Raw genomic sequence first — 20,426 nt, forward strand, 5'->3', positions numbered from 1 at the left:
CTTCAACCACAGTCATGTTTATGGATTGAATAGGCCTCAGATGTGAGAATGCAGCTCTTAAAAACAAAACAATCTCTACTGAGAAATAAAAAGACCATAACCTATCTTTATGACATTTCTATCGACATACTATACTATGACTTTTTTTCGACATGCTATACTATGACTTTTGTGAACATTTTTTGACATACCACGACCCCGGATATGCGGAGGAAGATGTCGAAAGAAAGTACGTTGAAAAAAATCCTAAAAAAGTAATAGTATGTGTTGAAAAAAGCCATAAAAAGTCATAGTATAGTATGTTGAAAAAAAGTCATGAAAGAGTCATAGTATAGCATGTCGAAATAAGTCACAGTATTGTCTGTCGAAGTCATAGTATACTATTTTGAAAAAAAAGTCACAAAAAAGTTATTGTATAGTATGTCGAAAAAAATCATAAAATAGTCATAGTATAGTATGTCGAAAATTTTGAAAAAAGTCACAATATAGTATGTCGAAAAAAAGTCACAGCATAGCATGTCGAAAAAAAGTTACTATACTATAAACATACTATATAACTTTTTTTAACATACTATACTATGAATTTTTTTTTAGACATGCTTTACTATGTCTTTCTTTGGCATTCTATATACTATGACTTTTTATGACTTCTTTCGACATAATATCCTATGACTTTTTAATGACTTTTTTTTGACACTATATATACTATGACTTTTTTGGCTTTTTTTAAACGTACTATACCATGACCTTTTTTCCACATACTATACGATGACTTTTTTTCGACATACGATACTGTGACTTTTTTCGACATACTTTACTATGAATTTTTTATGACTAATTCAACATACTGTACTATGACTTTTTTATGACTTTAATTCAACATACTGTACTATGACTTTTTTATGACTTTTTTCGACATACTATACTATGACTTTTTTATGACTTTAATTCAACATACTGCACTGACTTTTTATGACCTTTTTCGACATACCATGATTTTTTTTTACTTTAATTCGACATACTATACTATGACTTTTTTATGACTTTTTTCGACATGTTCTATGAATTTTTAGGACTTTTTTCGACATACTATACTATGACTTTTTATGACCTTTTTCGACATACTTTACTATGAAGTTTTCATAGCTTTTTTTTTTCGACATACTATACTATGACTTTTGAATGACTTTTTTTTCCGACATGCTTTACTATGACGTTTTCAGAACTTTTTTTTCGACATACTATACAATGACTTTTTATGACTTTTTTCAACATGCTCTATACTATGAATTTTTTTGCTATACTGTTACGTCCTGTAGCTAGGGGTATCAGGACATAAACATAAAACCAGGTGTAATTGGTATTTGAAAGGACATTTATTTTGAATAGGGCAAATTTAACAAAAGAGCTTACAAACAGAAAAATGGGCCAATGGGTGCTGTGGAAATCAAAAACAGAATATAACAAAAAGATCCTCAAAAGGAAGACTGTTTCTACACTTATAAGAAAACAAAAGATTAAACAGAAATCCTCTCTAACTAAGGTACTTTGCAAAACAAAACACAATACTCACAGCACCCCTGAACCTAACATGACAAACCTGTTAAATGTAAAGATGTTGTCAGTTTTTAAATCTCAAGCCTTGGCCCACTTCCTTACTCTCACAAAATGAATCTGGTCTGGCAGCTGCCCTCAGCTGCAATCAATCAGGGCTTTTAAACTGGAGGCAGCCTTCCTCGATTGGCCGGTATGCCGCACCAATCAGCTTCCTCCTCCAGGAACTGGGCGGGACTTCCTTTGTCCAACGAATCTTCAGCATGGGATGCCCTACTGTCTATGGGGATGCCACAGCCAGCTTTGCATCTCACATCACACTCTGTTAAACATACACATGAGGGTGCCGACGGCAGCCGTAACATATACTATGACTTTTTTTCGAGATTCTATACTGACTTTTTTTCCACATACTATACTGACGTTTTTTTTTCAAAATTTTGACATGCTATACTATGAATTTTTAATGACTTTTTATCGACATACTATAATATGACTTGTTTTATGATTTTTTTTTACATACTATACTATGAATTTTTAATGACTTTTTCGACATACTATAATATGACTTGTTTTATGACTTTTTTCGACAAACTATACTATGACTTTTTTATGATTTTTTTTGACATACTATACTATGACATCTTTCAAAATTTTAGACATACTATGCTATGAATTTTCTGACTTTTCGACATACTATACTATGACTTTTTTATGACATCTTTAAGCAATGATGTATAACAAATGTACATTAATAAAAGTTTCCCTGTACAATGTGAGTTCTGTTTTAATTTCTTATTAAAAGTTCTGAAAGACACTTTGTTTTTCAACATACTATACTATGACTTTTTTCAACATACTATACTATGACTTTTTCATGACTTTAATTCAACATACTATACTATGACTTTTTTTTTAATTCAACATACTATACTATAACTTTTTTTGACATACAAAACTAAGACTTTTTATGACCTTTTTCGACATACTATGATTTTTTTTTACTTTAATTCGACATACTATACTATGACTTTTTTGACATACTATACTATGTCTTTTTTATGACTTTTTTCGACATACTATGAATTTTTATGACTTTTTTCAACATACTATGACTTTTTTATGACTTTAATTCAACATACTGCACTATGACTTTTTTATTACTTTTTTTTGAGATACCAAACTAAGACTTTTTATGACCTTTTTCGACATACTATGACTTTTTTTTAACTTTAATTCGACATACTATACTATGACTTTTTTATGACTTTAATTCGACATACTATACTACGACTTTTTTATGACTTTAATTCAACATACTGCACTATGACTTTTTATGACCTTTTTCGACATACTAAACTGACTTTTTTTTGACTTTAATTCGACATACTATACTATGACTTTTTTATGACTTTTTTCGACATACTATACTATGACTTTTTTATGATTTTTTTTGACATACTATACTATGACTTTTTTATGACATCTTTAAGCAATGATGTGTAACAAATGTACATTAATAAAAGTTTCCCTGTTCAATGTGAGTTCTGTTTTAATTTCTTATTAAAGTTCTGAAAGACACTATGTTTTTCAACAAACTATGACTTTTTTTTCAAAATTTCCGACATTATACTATAACGAATTTTCGGCATACTATACTATGACGTTTTTTCGACATACTATACTATGACGTTTTTTCGACATACTATACTATGAGTTTTTTTTGACATACTATACTATGAGTTTTTTTTTTACATACTATACTATGACATCTTTCAAAATTTTAGACATACTATGCTATGAATTTTCTGACTTTTCGACATACTATACTATGACTTTTTTATGACATCTTTAAGCAATGATGTATAACAAATGTACATTAATAAAAGTTTCCCTGTTCAATGTGAGTTCTGTTTTAATATCTTATTAAAAGTTCTGAAAGACACTTTGTTTTTCGACATACTATACTATGACTTTTTTGACATACTATACTATGACTTTTTTATGACTTTAATTCAACATACTATACTATGACTTTTTTGACATACTATACTATGACCTTTTTATGACTTTTTTCGACATAGTATGATTTTTTTTTTACTTTAATTCGACATACTATACTATGACTTTTTTATGACTTTAATTCGACATACTATACTATGACTTTTTTTATGACTTTAATTCGACATACTATACTATGACTTTTTTCGACATACTATACTATGACTTTTTTATGACTTTAATTCAACATACTATACTATGACTTTTTTTGACATACTATACTATGAACTTTTTATGACTTTATTTCGACATGTTATACTATGACTTTTTTTTACTTTTTTCGACATACTATACTATGACTTTGTTCGACATACTATGACTTTTTCATGACTTTAATTCAACATACTATACTATGACTTTTTTCGACATACCAAACTAAGACTTTTTATGACCTTTTTCGACATACTATGATTTCTTTTTACATTAATTCGACATACTATACTATGACTTTTTTATGACTTTAATTCGACATACTATACTATGACTTTTTTATGACTTTTTTCGACATGTTATACTATGAATTTTTATGACTTTTTTCGACATACTATACTATGAATTTTTTATGACTTTAATTCAACATACTGCACTATGACTTTTTTATGACTTTTTTTTGACATACAAAACTAAGACTTTTTATGACCTTTTTCGACATACTATGATTTTTTTTTACTTTAATTTGACATACTATACTATGACTTTTTTATGACTTTAATTCAACATACTATACTATGACTTTTTTATGACTTTAATTCAACATACTATACTATGACTTTTTTATGACCTTTTTCGACATACTATGATTTTTTTTTACTTTAATTCGACATACTATACTATGACTTTTTTATGACTTTAATTCAACATACTATACTATGACTTTTTTCGACATACTGTACTATGACTTTTTTTATGACATCTTTACAATGATGTATAACAAATGTACATTAATAAAAGTTTCCCTGTTCAATGTGAGTTCTGTTTTAATTTCTTATTAAAAGTTCTGACAGACACTTTGTTTTTTAGACATGCTATACTATGACTTTTTTAGACATGTTATACTATGAATTTTTATGACTTTTTTCGACATACTATACTATGACTTTTTTATGACTTTAATTCAACATACTGCACTATGACTTTTTTATGACTTTTTTTTCGACATACCAGACTATGACTTTTGTATGACCTTTCTCGACATACTATGATTTTTTTGACTTTAATTCGACATACTATACTATGACTTTTTTATGACTTTAATTCAACATACTGCACTATGACTTTTTTATGACTTTTTTTCAACATACTATACTATGACTTTTTTCGACATACCAGACTGACTTTTTATGACCTTTTTCGACATACTATGATTTTTTTGACTTTTTTTCGACATACTTTACTATGACGTTTTCAGAACTTTTTTTTCGACATACTATACAATGACTTTTTATGACTTTTTTCAACATGCTCTATACTATGAATTTTTTTGCTATACTGTTACGTCCTGTAGCTAGGGGTATCAGGACATAAACATAAAACCAGGTGTAATTGGAATTTGAAAGGACATTTATTTTGAATAGGGAAAATTTAACAAAAGAGCTTACAAACAGAAAAATGGGCCAATGGGTGCTGTGGAAATCAAAAACAGAATATAACAAAAAGATCCTCAAAAGGAAGACTGTTTCTACACTTATAAGAAAACAAAAGATTAAACAGAAATCCTCTCTAACTAAGGTACTTTGCAAAACAAAACACAATACTCACAGCACCCCTGAACCTAACATGACAAACCTGTTAAATGTAAAGATGTTGTCAGTTTTTAAATCTCAAGCCTTGGCCCACTTCCTTACTCTCACAAACAATTTCACAAAATGAATCTGGTCTGGCAGCTGCCCTCAGCTGCAAACAATCAGGGCTTTTAAACTGGAGGCAGCCTTCCTCGATTGGCCGCACCAATCAGCTTCCTCCTCCAGGAACTGGGCGGGACTTCCTTTGTCCAACGAATCTTCAGCATGGGATGCCCTACTGTCTATGGGGATGCCACAGCCAGCTTTGCATCTCACATCACACTCTGTTAAACATACACATGAGGGTGCCGACGGCAGCCGTAACATATACTATGACTTTTTTTCGAGATTCTATACTGACTTTTTTTCCACATACTATACTGACGTTTTTTTTCAAAATTTTGACATACTATACTATGAATTTTTAATGACTTTTTTCGACAAACTATAATATGACTTGTTTTATGATTTTTTTTGACATACTATACTATGACTTTTTTATGACATCTTTAAGCAATGATGTGTAACAAATGTACATTAATAAAAGTTTCCCTGTTCAATGTGAGTTCTGTTTTAATTTCTTATTAAAGTTCTGAAAGACACTATGTTTTTCAACAAACTATGACTTTTTTTTCAAAATTTCCGACATTATACTATAACGAATTTTCGGCATACTATACTATGACGTTTTTTCGACATACTATACTATGAGTTTTTTTTGACATACTATACTATGAGTTTTTTTTTACATACTATACTATGACATCTTTCAAAATTTTAGACATACTATACTATGAATTTTTTATGACTTTTTTCGATATACTATAATATGACTTTTTTATGACATCTTTAAGCAATGATGTATAACAAATGTACATTAATAAAAGTTTCCCTGTTCAATGTGAGTTCTGTTTTAATTTCTTATTAAAAGCTCTGACAGACACTTTGTTTTTCAACATACTATACTATGACTTTTTATACATACTATAATATGACTTTTTTATGACGTTTTTCGACATACCATACTATGACTTTTTTATGACTTTAATTCGACATACTATACTATGACTTTTTTATGACTTTAATTCGACATGCTATAGTATGACTTTTTTCGACATACTATACTATGACTTTTTTATGACTTTTTTTCGACACAGTATACTATGAATTTCTTTTATGACTTTTTTTCGACATACTAAACTGACTTTTTTATGACTTTAATTCGACATACTATACTATGACTTTTTTCAACATACTATACTATGACTTTTTTTCGACATACTAAACTGACTTTTTTATGACTTTAATTCGACATACTATACTATGACTTTTTTTATTACTTAATTCGACATACTTTACTATGACTTTTCATGACTTTTATTAAGACATACAATACTAAGACTTTTTTTCGACATACTATATTATGACCTTTTTCTGACGTTTAATTCGACATACTATACTATGACTTTTTTCGACATACTGTACTATGACTTTTTTATTACTTAATGCGACATACTACACTATGACTTTTCATGACTTTTATTCAGACATACAATACTAAGACTTTTTTTCGACATGCTATACTATGACATTTTTATGACTTTAATTCGACATACTATACTATGAATTCTTTATGACTTTTTTCGGCACAGTATACTATGACTTTTTTATGACTTTTCGACATGCTATACTATGACTTTTTTCGACATACTATAATATTACTTTTTTATTACTTTTTTTTGACATACTATACTATGAATTTTTTATGACTTTAATTCAACACACTATACTATGACTTTTTTTGACATACTATACTATGACTACTATGTTTTTAGACATAGTATACTATGAATTTTTCATGACTTTTTTTGACATGCTATAGTATGACTTTTTTATGACATCTTTAAGCAATGATGTGTAACAGATGTACATTAATAAAAGTTTCCCTGTTCAACGTGAGTTCTACTTTAATTTCTTATTAAAAGTTTTAAAGACACTTTGTTTTTCAAAATACTATACTATGACTTTTTTACATACTATACTATGACTTTTTTGACTGACTTTTTATGACTTTAATTCAACGTACTATACTATGACTTTTTTATTACTTAATTCGATATACTACACTGACTTTTTTCGACATACTATACTATGACTTTTTTCATGACTTTTTTCAACATGTTATACTATGACTTTTTTCAACATAGTATGACTTTTTTATGACTTTTGTTGACATACTATACTATGACTTTTTTCTGACATCTAAGAAATGTGTAACAAATTAATAAAAGTAATGTGTAACAAATTAATAAAAGTTTCCCTGTTCAATGTGAGTTCTGTTTTAATTTCTTATTAAAAGTTCTGACAGATATATATAGACAGATTTGAAATATAACAATATTACTTTTTTGACACTAGACTTTTTTCGAAATTATGACTTTTTTTTGACATACTATACGATGACTTTTTTCAACATACTATACTATGACTTTTTTCGACATACTATACTATGACTTTTTTATGACGTTTCTCAACATACCATATGACTTTTTTTTGACATACAATACCATTACTTTTTTCGACAATAAGAACATTTCCTGAAATGATGACTGTTCCTATAAACAGTCTGAGCAGATGAATCACATAATTAATATGGTCAGTTTGGTTTTGCTTACCATAATCCTTATCGCTCATAAAATGGAGGGGAAAAGTTAAAGAATACCCACATGTATCTCATAACACACAGGAAAGAATAGTCTGGACTTCAGTTAGGATATTATTATGGGTATTTATTAAGCAATCTCTCCAACCATTCATGTTTATGGATTGAATAGGCCTCAGATGTGAGAGGAATGCAGCTCTTAAAAACAAAACAAAATCAAATCCCTAATGAGATTAATTTAAAACAAAAACACCATAGCCTTATATACAAGTGAATGGGGTGGGCATGTGCAAGAGGTGCATGGGGTTTCAGGGTGTGTATGATGATGGTCGGTACAACAGGAAGCTTTCTGAAGGTGGGAGAAAGGAGGTAGGGTGGGGGCTGGCTTTAGTACATGTAGCCTTTGGAATAGGGCTGGGGGCCCATGTTTTGGGGGGCTTGTTCTGTGGCGTAGGGCACACCCTCATCCAGGTGGGACAGGGGCACTGTGTCCTCCTCGTTAACATAGCGCTCAAACTCAGCCTTCAGGCTGGGCCGCTGATTGTCGGGGAAGGCCAGGGAGATGAGGGCCTCAGGCTCACACACAAACTTGTAAACATAGCGCTCCCCTGCCACCTAGAGAGAGAGAGAGAGAAAAAAAAGAAAGAGAGAGAGAGAGAGTCATGTAGATACACATTCAACCCTTTTTTACCCTAGGTGTACAGTCTTCAAAAAGTTTTTTGGTGACAGCATTTTGTGTGCCATTTTTGTGCCACATACTATACTATGACTTTTTTTTTTTTTTTTACGACTTTTCAATATACTGACTTTTTTTCAACATACTATCACTTTTTTCGACATGCTTTTAAACTTTTTCGACATACCATACTATGACTTTTTTTCGACTTTCTATACCATGACTTTTTTCAACATACTATGACTTTTTGTTTCAACATAATATACAATGACTTTTTTCGACATACTATGACTTTTTCGACATACTATACTGTGAGTTTGACATTTTTATTGACATACTATACTATTCACATACTAGTGATTTATAAAGCATACGTACATAAGATACACTTTAGCAAATATTTACATATTCAAGACAATGCTGCTAAGGTTTAAATACTAAAATCATCTAAATAAAGACACATTTTAAATGACAAATTCAAAATAAAAAGGGGTGTGCGTTTTGTACCTTCTGCATGATTCCCTTCTCATAGTAATAGCGCAGAGAGCGACTGAGCTTGTCATAGTTCATGGCTGGACGGTTCTTCTGCATGCCCCACAGCCTGGCAACCTGAGCAGAAGGAAGGGAGAATGAGAAGGGGAGAAGATGGAAGAAAAGGAAATGGCTGTGGTTACACTTCTGGCTTAGTTCAGCTTTGGTGAGGTTTATCTAAAGGCGACTGGTTATTTGCATGCTTTTGAAGGCCTAAAGAATAAAGCCTTTATCAAATGACACGTCAACAGAAGAGAATAGTTTGTGTCAGCATTTTATTTTCTTGAATTTCTTATTCGCCAAATCAAAATTAGACACACTTGTGTGTATTTTCATACTGTGACCACTAGGAGTCCTCGGTGGCAAACCAACGTCCTCTCTGCTCTAGGGCGAGTCCCCACATGTGGATTCACTTCCTTTTTATGTAACCCATTACCACTTGAATGCAACCAGAGTCCTACGGTTTTCACAGTGAAATAAGAGTCATGGCTGGTTGTCAGAGAGAAGAGAGAGAAAATTAGTGTCTCACAACCCCACGCAGGCAAAGGGGGAGTAAATCTAATTATTATTAACAGTGAATGATCTTAATGTTGACAAACATTTGAGATAGAGGTAGAAAGTGTAAAGCTGGGGGAGGGGGGAGACACTGCGACTCATGACTCAGGAAGAGACAGGTTGTATCCCACAGTGGCCATCCAGCCAGCAGTACTGTTTGATCTCTGAGTGTGCTCTTAGCCCTAATTGCTCTTGTAAAACTCTTACCCCATTCATTTTTAATGTACAGTAAAAAGATAATGGAAAAACACAGTAGACCCAACCGTATTAGGACCCACCTAAATCGATGCTGTCCAATTAAATTCCAGACTTAAACATCGCAGAAATGTCTTGACTAAAGAAATGTGAGGAGGTGAGAGAGAACAGGGGGTGTTGGATGATTCTTTGATAGCGCTTGTCCTTCATTTATCAATCCAGCGTTTCATGTGTTGAATAATGAATGGGGGACTAATGGAAGATGGATCAGAGAATAGACCTGTGAGGAAAGTGGCCAAATCTCACTTCTAATCGCTAACATAAATTCATTCCGAGAATAACTCCTGTGCTGTCCTTATATTAACATTGTGATCTCTATCAACACTTCTGCTCTGTGAGGAAGGCGATACAGTAATACAAACTAAAAATAGTGCTGATGCATTTTAAACAGTATCTCTTTAATTCAAACAATTACTATGATAATTCTACCGCAGATTTAATAGAAAGAGGTTAAGGGCCAGTGACCCTAGAGATGCCCTTATACTGCTGGACAATACTGACCAACAAAATCATATTTTGCGATAAGTATACCTTCCTTCCTTTTTTGTTTGGATTCACACTACCAAAACCTGACGCAAATGCATAAAATTCTGCATCAATAATAGCTGATAGATGCTTACCACAAAACAAAAACTTAAACTGTATTGAAGTCAAATAAAAAGGTTCCAACTTCTATCTAAACATATAAATTCAAAGTGTTTAACCCCTGTGTTGTCCTTGGGTCAAATTTGACCCATTTTTATATCAGAATTATGGGTTTCTTTGAACCAAATTGCCCCAAAACAACATGAATGCGTGGATTTACATTGTATGGAAGCCATGTATCACTCTTGGAAGGTAAAATTAATGATTACTTTCATTGAATTGTGGGTGGGGTTTTTTTCCTCTTTTTTTTCTTCAATTTTATAGCATTTGAAATAAACTGTGGTCCACTCAACAGCCAATGATCTTAACTATCAGTCAAAATAATTCACAATTTGTTTTTTTAAACAAAAAATAAATAAATAATAATAATAATAATAATAATAATAATAATAATAAGTATTATGTCATTTAAATTACGTTTATTGACCATGTATTTAAAAAAGCGTCGAAAAAGTGACAAAAAACATTTCAAAAATTTGTGGAAAAAGAGCCAAAAAAAGTTCATTTGCAATTTTGAGCCGGAAGGACAACAAGTTCACGGTCTATGAGAAGACAACACAAGGGTTAAAATACTGTAACTAATCAGTGGAATGTTGTAAGACTACTGCTGTTTGGACACAATTTCCCCATTAATGTTGTCTCAAAAAGAAATAACTTTTTGATTAAAAGAAAAATGACTCAGGCATACCTCTTCAGGTTCAATGAGCTTGAACTCCATGCCGCGGCCGGTCCAGGCGATGAAGTGGGCATTGCCCGGGTCGTCCAGCAAGGCCACCAGGAACTGCCAGAGCTGCAAGGAGCCACGGCGCTGGTAAGGTGTGCCCTCGCGAAAAACACCACCCCCCTCCTGCTTCACCTCACCTGGAATGAGGAGAGAAGAGACTGGAGATCAGTGTGTTTAAAGGCTATGATCACACATGTCAAAATGTTTTCTTTGTATTACAAATGGACCAGGTGTTATTGAATCTGACCAGCTTATGATGCAACTATTATGTCTTTGTAGCTTCAGTTGTAGTTTACTCCCACCAAGATAATTCCAGGCATTTTTCAGCACATAAATCTGCTTCAGATTGTGAGATTCAATCATGAAATTAAATGGGTCTATATTACATGTACAAACAAGGAAATGTTAACCAGCTAAACAGCTGGGAAATCTCTGAATTCTAGTGAGGCCAGTACATTATTACTGTAGGTCATCTAATCTTAATGTTTCATGTTTACATACTGACATAAACTGAACCAAATGCTTATTAACTACGGCTTATCACACTGACCACTAAAAAGGGCAGCAGTGTGTTTAGTTGAGATGGAAGGAGGAACATTTTTAGGGCACTGAGAAAGAATGAAAATACAAAGCACATAGATATTTTAAAGCAAGACGATGCAAAACAATAAATGATTACTAATACTGGGTGAAGCAATATGTAGGTAAATGGACACTGATTAGTTCTTGGTTGTTTACTGGTTACTGGATATGTTGTACACAAGTGTGGGAACAGGAGAAGCTCAGCTAAGTTACTGCTGTCGTCTCTCAGAGAAGTTGCACACTTCACTGGTTCAACCAGTGCTGACACCCTCAGGCTGCCCACTCAATCTCCTTTAGTGTCAATCACCAAAAACAGCATGGGAAACTGTGTGTCTCTCTCCTCACTGTGACGGAGGAGCCCTACATCGTGTGCGCGGGGAAACCAAACCCACTAATTAAGCTTCTGCGTACACAAAGACCAATGTACCTATTACACAGGGATACTTGAAGTCGACATAAGACGATAGTCAGGTATATAGAGTTTCTCTCCAATACCTGCTATCATCCAACTATCCCCTTGCCAAGTGGACTGCAGCGTGCAAATTAAATTGTGAGTGAATGCAGAGGGATTATGGGTACAGCAGGCTCACCTTCGAACTTCTCTGGAACCACACGGGAGTCGTTTTCAAACAAATAGCCTGGGAGAAAAAGGGAGAATTGTGTTAGTTTCAAGGGGCCTTGCCCTTAGCACAAATAGGTTGTTCATTTGGGATCTGTGCCAAGATTTCAATACTATCCCAACAAAACACAAGGATCTATTCACACATGATTATAGTTAGGTCAATAAGTGTGTACTCTACTTTTACAAAAAAAAAGAAAAAACCGAGAGCACTTCAGTGACAATGATTTCATATTGGAAGCATTTGAAAGAGACTTGGATCTTTGTTCCCATTTTCAGGGCCAGTGAACTTATTGGGACATCTTTTGGGCCTTTAGCATAACATAATTGATGAAAAGGAATTTGAATTACCAAAAATGGTCCAACAAACAATGTGACTGAAGGGAAGTTGTTTTTTTCCCCCTTTTTTGCTGGGGAAATACTGTGCTTTTTCCAGGATATGTTTATTCAGGGATTCTTGAGGCAGGGGTGAGGCGAGAGCCTTTTGCCAATGGAAACATAGACACACCACTGGTTAGCCAATAGAAACACGGACACTCTACGCCGGTTAGCCAATGACCGCAGAGCACTAACCAGCAAAGGCTCAATGTAGATAATGCATTGGAGGGGAGATTCGATACATGCAATTAAAATATTGACATCACTAGGATTCCTTCTACTGAAAAACTAACTAATTTGGCAGAGGCGTCTAAAAAAACAGCGAAATGTGAAGGTTATCACAGCAAAAGTCAGGTTACCTTCATTGCTGTGCTGGGGGTTTGGGTAGCCCTCACTGTGGTGATACATAGAGGGACATCCAGGCACATCTGTAACAGAAATGAATAGCTAAAGGTCAAATTTGTGTTCATTTTATTGGTTTAACAGTAGTCTCGCATTGCCAGACCATACTCCAGCGCTGTGTCTGCGCTGGAGTATGGTCTGGCTTCACTGCTTATCTATTCTGGGATAGGGAAAAAAAAAAAAAAAAAAAAAAAACACGCCTTTGGCTCGGTTGTATTTATTTAAACCAATCACAACCATCCAGGGCGGATGCAGCAACAGTGCCATTGCAAAATAGATAGCGAATGGGGAGGGACATCTGGCGTGTCAGGCTGTATCCCCGGAATGTACATCTGGTGAGCCAGACTGGTTTAACACAATGAAAAATGATGGGGGGGGGGGGGGGGAACGACGACCGCATTTTATCAACCACTGATTAAAGTTGCATTTGCTTGACAATTTGAGTGAATAAAAACCCAAACTTACTGCTTACTTAGCCAATACGAGCTTGAGAAAGTGGGTGTATTACATGGATATTTTGTGTGATCACCCTGAGCATTGCAAGGACAAATGCTGCATTCATCATATCACTTCTCTCGTCTCTGGTGGTATTTTTAGGCCATGAGCAAGCACCTTCACCAGACCAGAAAAGCAGTACAGTATACAGTGTCTGACTGCACTTTATCTGGGCACTATTGACTGACTCAAATGGGTGCATTCACCGAAATAGATTTTATATTCCTCGTCATAAACCTTTAAGCAAAACTCTCTGCAAGTTGGAGCACATTTATGTTATAATGAGTTCTTATAAAGGGAGGAGTATTGCCAAGAGTTTTGTGCTCCATATCCTGTGACTGCTCTGCTAACCCGTTTGTATCTTTTACTTTGCCTGTCTGTGCATAAAAATACAGGCGTGACACTGATTATTCTATATGCGTTTTCATGCTGTCTGTCAACTGTATGAACGAGAAGATCAAGAGCATAAAAACAGAAAAGGTGTAGCTCTTTGCCTCTGGCTCTGGACGTGACTCACTCCTGGGGAATGCAGCTGCAGCACTGTGACTGTGATAAGATGCCACTGGGGAAAATCAAACCCTCCATTCTGGTGCAGCAGCACTCGATCATACTGTAAATAATATGTCTGCGAGCAATGGCAGGCTCCCAGCAGGGAGTGATCGGTCGATTGGGTGTGAGAGCAGCGGGGTTAATTGTGTACTGAGTGGCATGACCATTTTGTGTCTTTCATGCGACACAATAGCAGTGATTAACCGATACCAATTTGTATGTGAAACTAGTTTCATTCTCAAAGCCTGCTTTTAACTGTAGACTTGTGGTATTTGGCTTTCATTGTTCACATTAAACAAAAACACTGGTGTTGTCTTTACATGCTATTTTATTACAACTCATTTGTATGCTTCAGTGCCATTCTTCCATTACATGCCCATGATTTTACAGTTTGGGACAGGTTCTCTTTCAATTAAATAAACATAAATATATTATTGTTATAAATCAACAGCAAATAAACAACAATTGAAGGCATTTGTCTTTAGGAACCATATTAATGTTTTGTTTGCAGGATGCATTTATTCAAAAGCTCTTTTAAAAACGAAATCTCTAATTACCTGCCTGAAAAAAACTATTTTTTACTGTTTCTGCCATCTAAATTTACATTACTCCATTTAAATGGTGGCGCATTAGGTCTCCTGTTTATACTATTGTTTTTAATTAGACTGTTAAAGTATACCTGGAATCTCATGACTAATCCCTTTTTATTCATGCCTTCCACAAAATCCCTCTCAATCATCACTTATGACCCACTAGAAAAGTGTGGCAGTGTCTGTCTCTGCAGAGACTGTTCTCTTATTTTGCTGTGTTCAGGACGTCAACCTCTATAAAAACATAGCAACCAGGTGCCAGATTGAAAGCATGCATCCAAGAGGAAGCTACAAAAATGGACACAGTGCTGAAAAATAAATAAATATAGCAAGGCGGACAAATCTTGTTCCAAAACGAGAGTGTATCTGGGGTTGTCTTTTACCCGCTGGCAAGCACCGTAACCCTCATTGAGCTGGGGAGGAGGGGCCAACTTTGAATGTTGTTTAAAAAAAAAATAAAAATGATAGACAAATCCTACTCATTCTGTCTTTAAGGAAGGATAAGAATGAAATCTGTTGGCATTCTCTTTAGACGGAATTAATTTGACATTATCTCCAGATTCTAGGCTCCTGTCCCCCTGTATTATCGCATGAAAAGTGTGGTTTATTGTGTAACTGTTTACGAACGAATGATAAACTCTGATCTTTTATGTCTGATCAGCCTCTGCAGTTGGTCAAACTCATTTTAGAGACACTTATGAGGAAACTCCACCTAATTTAACTTTCTCCTCCTCCCAGCAGTTATCCACAAAAAAACATCCTTTTGTACTATCTCAAGGTTGTGTGATTCCTTGTCAGTGCTATCCGGTCCCCCTATCAAAAGTGCAAGTATAAAAACATAGTGAGAGAAAAGAATTAGGTCGCTTTTCCTTTTGGTTTTTATTATGCATTAAGTATGCTGGTTTCAGCGCTGGAAGGCATGCTTTGTAGCCATCCACTAATGTGCATGTGGGACTTTTGGGAATTTCAACAATAGTTTTTCTGCTCCAAGTCTATAGCAGCTTAAATACAGGTGAATGTGGACATCATGTATGCTGAGTGATATGTGAGTGTTAAAGCGCCTGCGCTGGCCACCCCACCCTGTACCCACCATCACCCCAATTACTCCCTCCCCTCACCCTCTCCCAAAGCCCAGCCAGTGAGAGGTTCGGGTTACTGCGGCCACGCTCATTTTTCCATTATGAGTTCATCTGCCTGCAGAAAAAGGAAGCCGCTGGTGCAACCTGAGACCCTGGAGCACTCCACCAGGGACTCTAGTCTTTCCAGTGCCCTCCATTTTCTCAATGAAATTCCTCTGCCTCTCTCGCTCACAGAGAGGGCAGTGGGGTGGGGGGGGGGGAGAGAGGGATAAGGAAGGAGGGAGGAGTGTAGCTGCAGCAGAAAAAAAAAAAAAAAAACTCCCCCCCCCCTTTCTTCGCAAAAGTGTCAGAGACTTGAAAGGAGGAGTTTTGGAGGCAGGGAGGGAGTCGTGTAGGAGTCTAGATACAGTGAAAAAAGTTGTTTTGCCTTTTGGACATTTTGTTCTTGTGTTAGCTTTGCACACAGGGGAAGGTTTGTCTTTAAAAAGGGATTTTTTTTAGGCAGATTGACAATAATTCTTATAAATAATCTCAACCACTGTCAAGATTCTACATTCAGTTCACAGGTACATAATGTATATGCCACACTCTTTTACCTTTGATCTATGAACACACTTCTCTCTGCCTCTATAATACACAACGTTTCAATGAGGTTTACTTTTTGTAGTACTAGCCCTTCAGTAACCTTGCAAGTTAATTGAATATCCCCCCTATAGTGCTGAAACAATTAGTTGATAAATCAATTTTTCGATCTACAGAAAACTAACTGTTGCTAATGGATTAATTGTTTGGCAGTTTTGGTTAATTAAATTAAAGCTGAACATTTGCTGGTTCTAGCCCATAAAAAATGTGAGAATTTGCAGCTTTTCAGTTTTAAATAATAATTGTTTAAAAATGTCTTTGGGGTTTTTGACTGTTTGGAAAATCAGAGATTTCAACCTTCAACCGCTTATCTTGGGACTTGGAGACTGATGAGCATTTGCACTTCTGATTTCACCAAAATAAATAAACTGTAGTGAAATGAGTCTATCACTCACCAGGTTCGTAGGTATAGTCTGTGGGCTCCTGCTTAACCATCATGTGGGCCGGTGGAAACCTGTGTGGGTGCGAGTGCGAGTGTGGATGTGGGTGGGGATGAGGGTGAGGTCCGTGCCCGTGTCCCGGTCCGCTCCCGTGCCCAGGCCCTGCCATGTGAGCCGCCCGCTCATACAACGGGTCTAGGTATTCTTGCTTAAAGCTCTGCTGAAGGTAGGGCATGCAGGGGTCGGAGTGCTGCCGATGATAACCTCCACCCCCACCCCCGCCCCCTGGCCCACCACCCCCGCCTCCACCAGCTCCACTGCTGCAATGTCCCGCTGGGGCAGATGGCATGCGCTGAAAGGCCTGGCCTGGTGGTGGGAACTGGGGGCACATGGGGTCTCCTGAAGGGCCCTGATACCTGGAGCTGAGAAATGAGATACAGTAGCTCATTTCACGATCTCAGTTATGTTAGTCAATGCAATATGCAAAACAGTGTCCTTGTGTTTTTGTGATCGGAATAATACAGATTTTAAACTTGAAAAAAAATTGTACGTGTAATAGAAGCATATAACCACAATGTCTATAGTTAAAATATCAACAATGTCCACTATTTACAAAACACTTCCTGCTCTAGTTAATAATATGATTTCTTTAAAAGTAATGACAAAATATCATGCATGTGGTAAAATGTCAATCACTGCTGTTGCCAAGACTTATGTGGTGGTGTGTCACCTGGCGTTGATGGGGTAACTGTTGCTGGGCAGTGGCTGGGAGGTGGCAGCGGGGTTCATGTAGCCAGCGTCGGGCCGTCCGGCCGTGGCAGGTTTCGGGGAGTAATGCTGCTGCATAGGAGACATGGGGGTCCCTGGGCAGGAGCTCTTGGCTCCTCCTGCAGCCCTTTTCTGCTCATAGGCACTGAAATACATGAACACACCCATGAAGACATGCATACATGCATAAATGTGCATTTTACAGCAGGGTTGTACATGTTACAAATGGAGAGGGTCAATACAACAAACCGAGATAATGTTTTTTTGGTGGGGATTTGGCAGTCAATAGTATTTGGTCAGTGTTTAGCTGTGCTGACTTATGCATGACAGCTGACCAGTGCTCGGTCATTGAACATGGATAAGGGTTGTATTAGAAATGCTAAAATAAAGAAATTGTTTCATTTGTTCTGCCATTGGTAACAAAGGATGTCAGTAAATATGCACAGAGACAATAAACCAGCCTATAAAAATACAATTTGAATTTTTTTTCAAATAAGAGCTGAAAAAGCTTAAAAGGAAGCCTGGTAGAGACAACATTTAAGAGGATATGACAAGCCTATTCTTTGCTCTTATCTAGAAAACAAAAACTGAGAAAGAAGATGGGAAACCAACACCTGATGTGAAGAAAAATAGTAATTCAAAGTATGATTCCCCATGCAAGTTTGTTCTTAGAGATATCACTAGAGGTAGAAAATGTTTATTTTTTTGGTTTAGGGACAAGACACTACAATCAACGTGTACTTAAGCATTTCAATAAGGAGAACCTTGAGGTACCTGGCATAAAGGCACTGCTCTCCACTGGGGTAGCTGAAGCTCTGCTTATGGCTACAGGACTGGCTGGGGTCGGATCCTGGGCTCTGCGGTTCCTTCTTGATAGTGACTGGAGGGCTGTGAAATGCCACCGCTACATGGGACAGTAAACAAAAAAAACAGAGATGAGGGTTTGCACACACACAGCGGGCTATGTATATTCTTTTCCTCATACAGCCCTGCCCGATACTACTGTCGTTAAGCTCAAACACAAAAGCAAATACTTCTGTCTGCACAGGAATCTCTTTTACGTGCCAGCCAAAATGCTTAAGAGACTGTCGGCTGCAAAACACAGGGCAGCAGACACGTATAAACACACACACACACGCACACGCGCTCACACACGACCGCATTCCAGCAGTCATTTAGAAGCTCAAAGTGTCCTCGCCCACTTTTCTTCACTCTTCCAGACACAACAGCAGCCAAAACTTCCTCTGTCAAAGTCAAGCTTAAAGCTTAACAACTCTACGGGCCAGAGAGACGTCTATGGACTGATGAAAGCAAATGTCACACCTCTGTTAGAACAGCATAAACTAATTCTGTGTCTCTGCATTCTTTCCTATTGGTATCCAGATGTTGGCCATCGCTTGTACGCTTTGCTATTTGCCTGAGTAAAGAGGGTAACAGGGATAACCTGATAATGCCACGTATACCCTCAAAGTCCAAAATATTAAGCAACATTTTTGCAATTTAATTGTTCCCCAAAGGCATCCATTCAATCTCCAGCACACCAAACTGTCTATCAAGCTGGACTGCTGGAGGGGACCTTTGCCTTGATGGCCACAAAAACCACCCAAAGTGGAGCTTCAAACTGTGCCGAGGGCTTGTGTTTATTATGTGAGGGGAGGTTTTCACCCAGAGAACTGTACAGGATGTTTTTCTGGTCCCGACAGGGTAAACAGCAGCAGCTGTGCACTTCCAGCTGGGGAGGCCTGTATTTATGTGTGTGTGTGTGTGTGTGTGTGTGTGTGTGTGTGTGTGTGTGTGTAAGTGTGCATTTGTGTGTATATTAGTAATCTCGGCTAGTCTGTATCCATGTGCATGCTTGTGAATGTGTGTGTGTGTGCTTAAATGTGTATCTAAGTGTGTGTGTGTGTGTGTGTGTGTGTGTGTGTGTGTGTGTGTGTGGAGCTGACGGAGCAGGCCACATTGAAAGCTCAGCCCAGGTAATTACATACGGTCGTTCATTCACAAGAAAAGGAGGAGAAATGTCTGGCTGACTAAATAAGGCCAGAGATGACTGCTTCACTAAGGCTAGAGATAGAAAGTGAAAAGACGAAGGAAGAAAAAGGAGGAAAAATGGAGTGAACAAAAAGTGACATAAACTACAAACAGCCTTGAGGATCTGCTGTCATGCTCAGGATTTAAACGTTAATATTTGAAAGAGTTTCATTTAGTTCTGACTTGATGAGTGGATCAACAAAAAGTTAAACTATGTTTAACTTACGTTTAAGTAATTTATAAAAAAGGTAAAAATGCACTGTCAACTGGTTCCTGCTTCTCGAATGCAAAGATGTATTGTTTAAATAATTGTAACTGTCGGTTAGTCGGACAAAACAAGCAAATACAAGATGTCACTTGGGGTTCTGGGATGTTTTGATTTGCATTTTTTAGTATTTTCTGATCATTTATAGACTAGAAAAAAAAAATGAAAAGTGATATGGAAAATAATTGTTAGCTGCAGCCCT

General features: G+C 36.1%; 1 protein-coding gene across 2 annotated transcripts in view; it reads right to left on the reverse strand.

The window, feature by feature from the left end:
- Positions 1–8,170: 8,170 nt before the first annotated feature.
- Positions 8,171–20,426, reverse strand: part of etv4 (ETS variant transcription factor 4) — a 34,876-nt gene continuing 22,620 nt past the window's right edge. The window contains exons 5-12 of one of the 2 annotated variants that reach the window (XM_078278591.1): positions 18,703–18,832; positions 17,891–18,073; positions 17,176–17,582; positions 13,383–13,451; positions 12,617–12,664; positions 11,409–11,581; positions 9,242–9,343; positions 8,171–8,673 (exon numbers count right to left, since the gene is read on the reverse strand). In XM_078278591.1, the coding sequence (XP_078134717.1) occupies positions 8,446–8,673; positions 9,242–9,343; positions 11,409–11,581; positions 12,617–12,664; positions 13,383–13,451; positions 17,176–17,582; positions 17,891–18,073; positions 18,703–18,832 (1,340 nt within the window). In that variant the 3' untranslated portion in view covers positions 8,171–8,445. The remainder of the gene's footprint in view (positions 8,674–9,241; positions 9,344–11,408; positions 11,582–12,616; positions 12,665–13,382; positions 13,452–17,175; positions 17,583–17,890; positions 18,074–18,702; positions 18,833–20,426) is intronic. The other variant, XM_078278592.1, reaches the window with a different exon arrangement.

This window comes from Sander vitreus, chromosome 21 (assembly GCF_031162955.1).
Source record: "Sander vitreus isolate 19-12246 chromosome 21, sanVit1, whole genome shotgun sequence".
In the NCBI taxonomy this organism is placed as follows: Eukaryota; Metazoa; Chordata; class Actinopteri; order Perciformes; family Percidae; genus Sander; species Sander vitreus.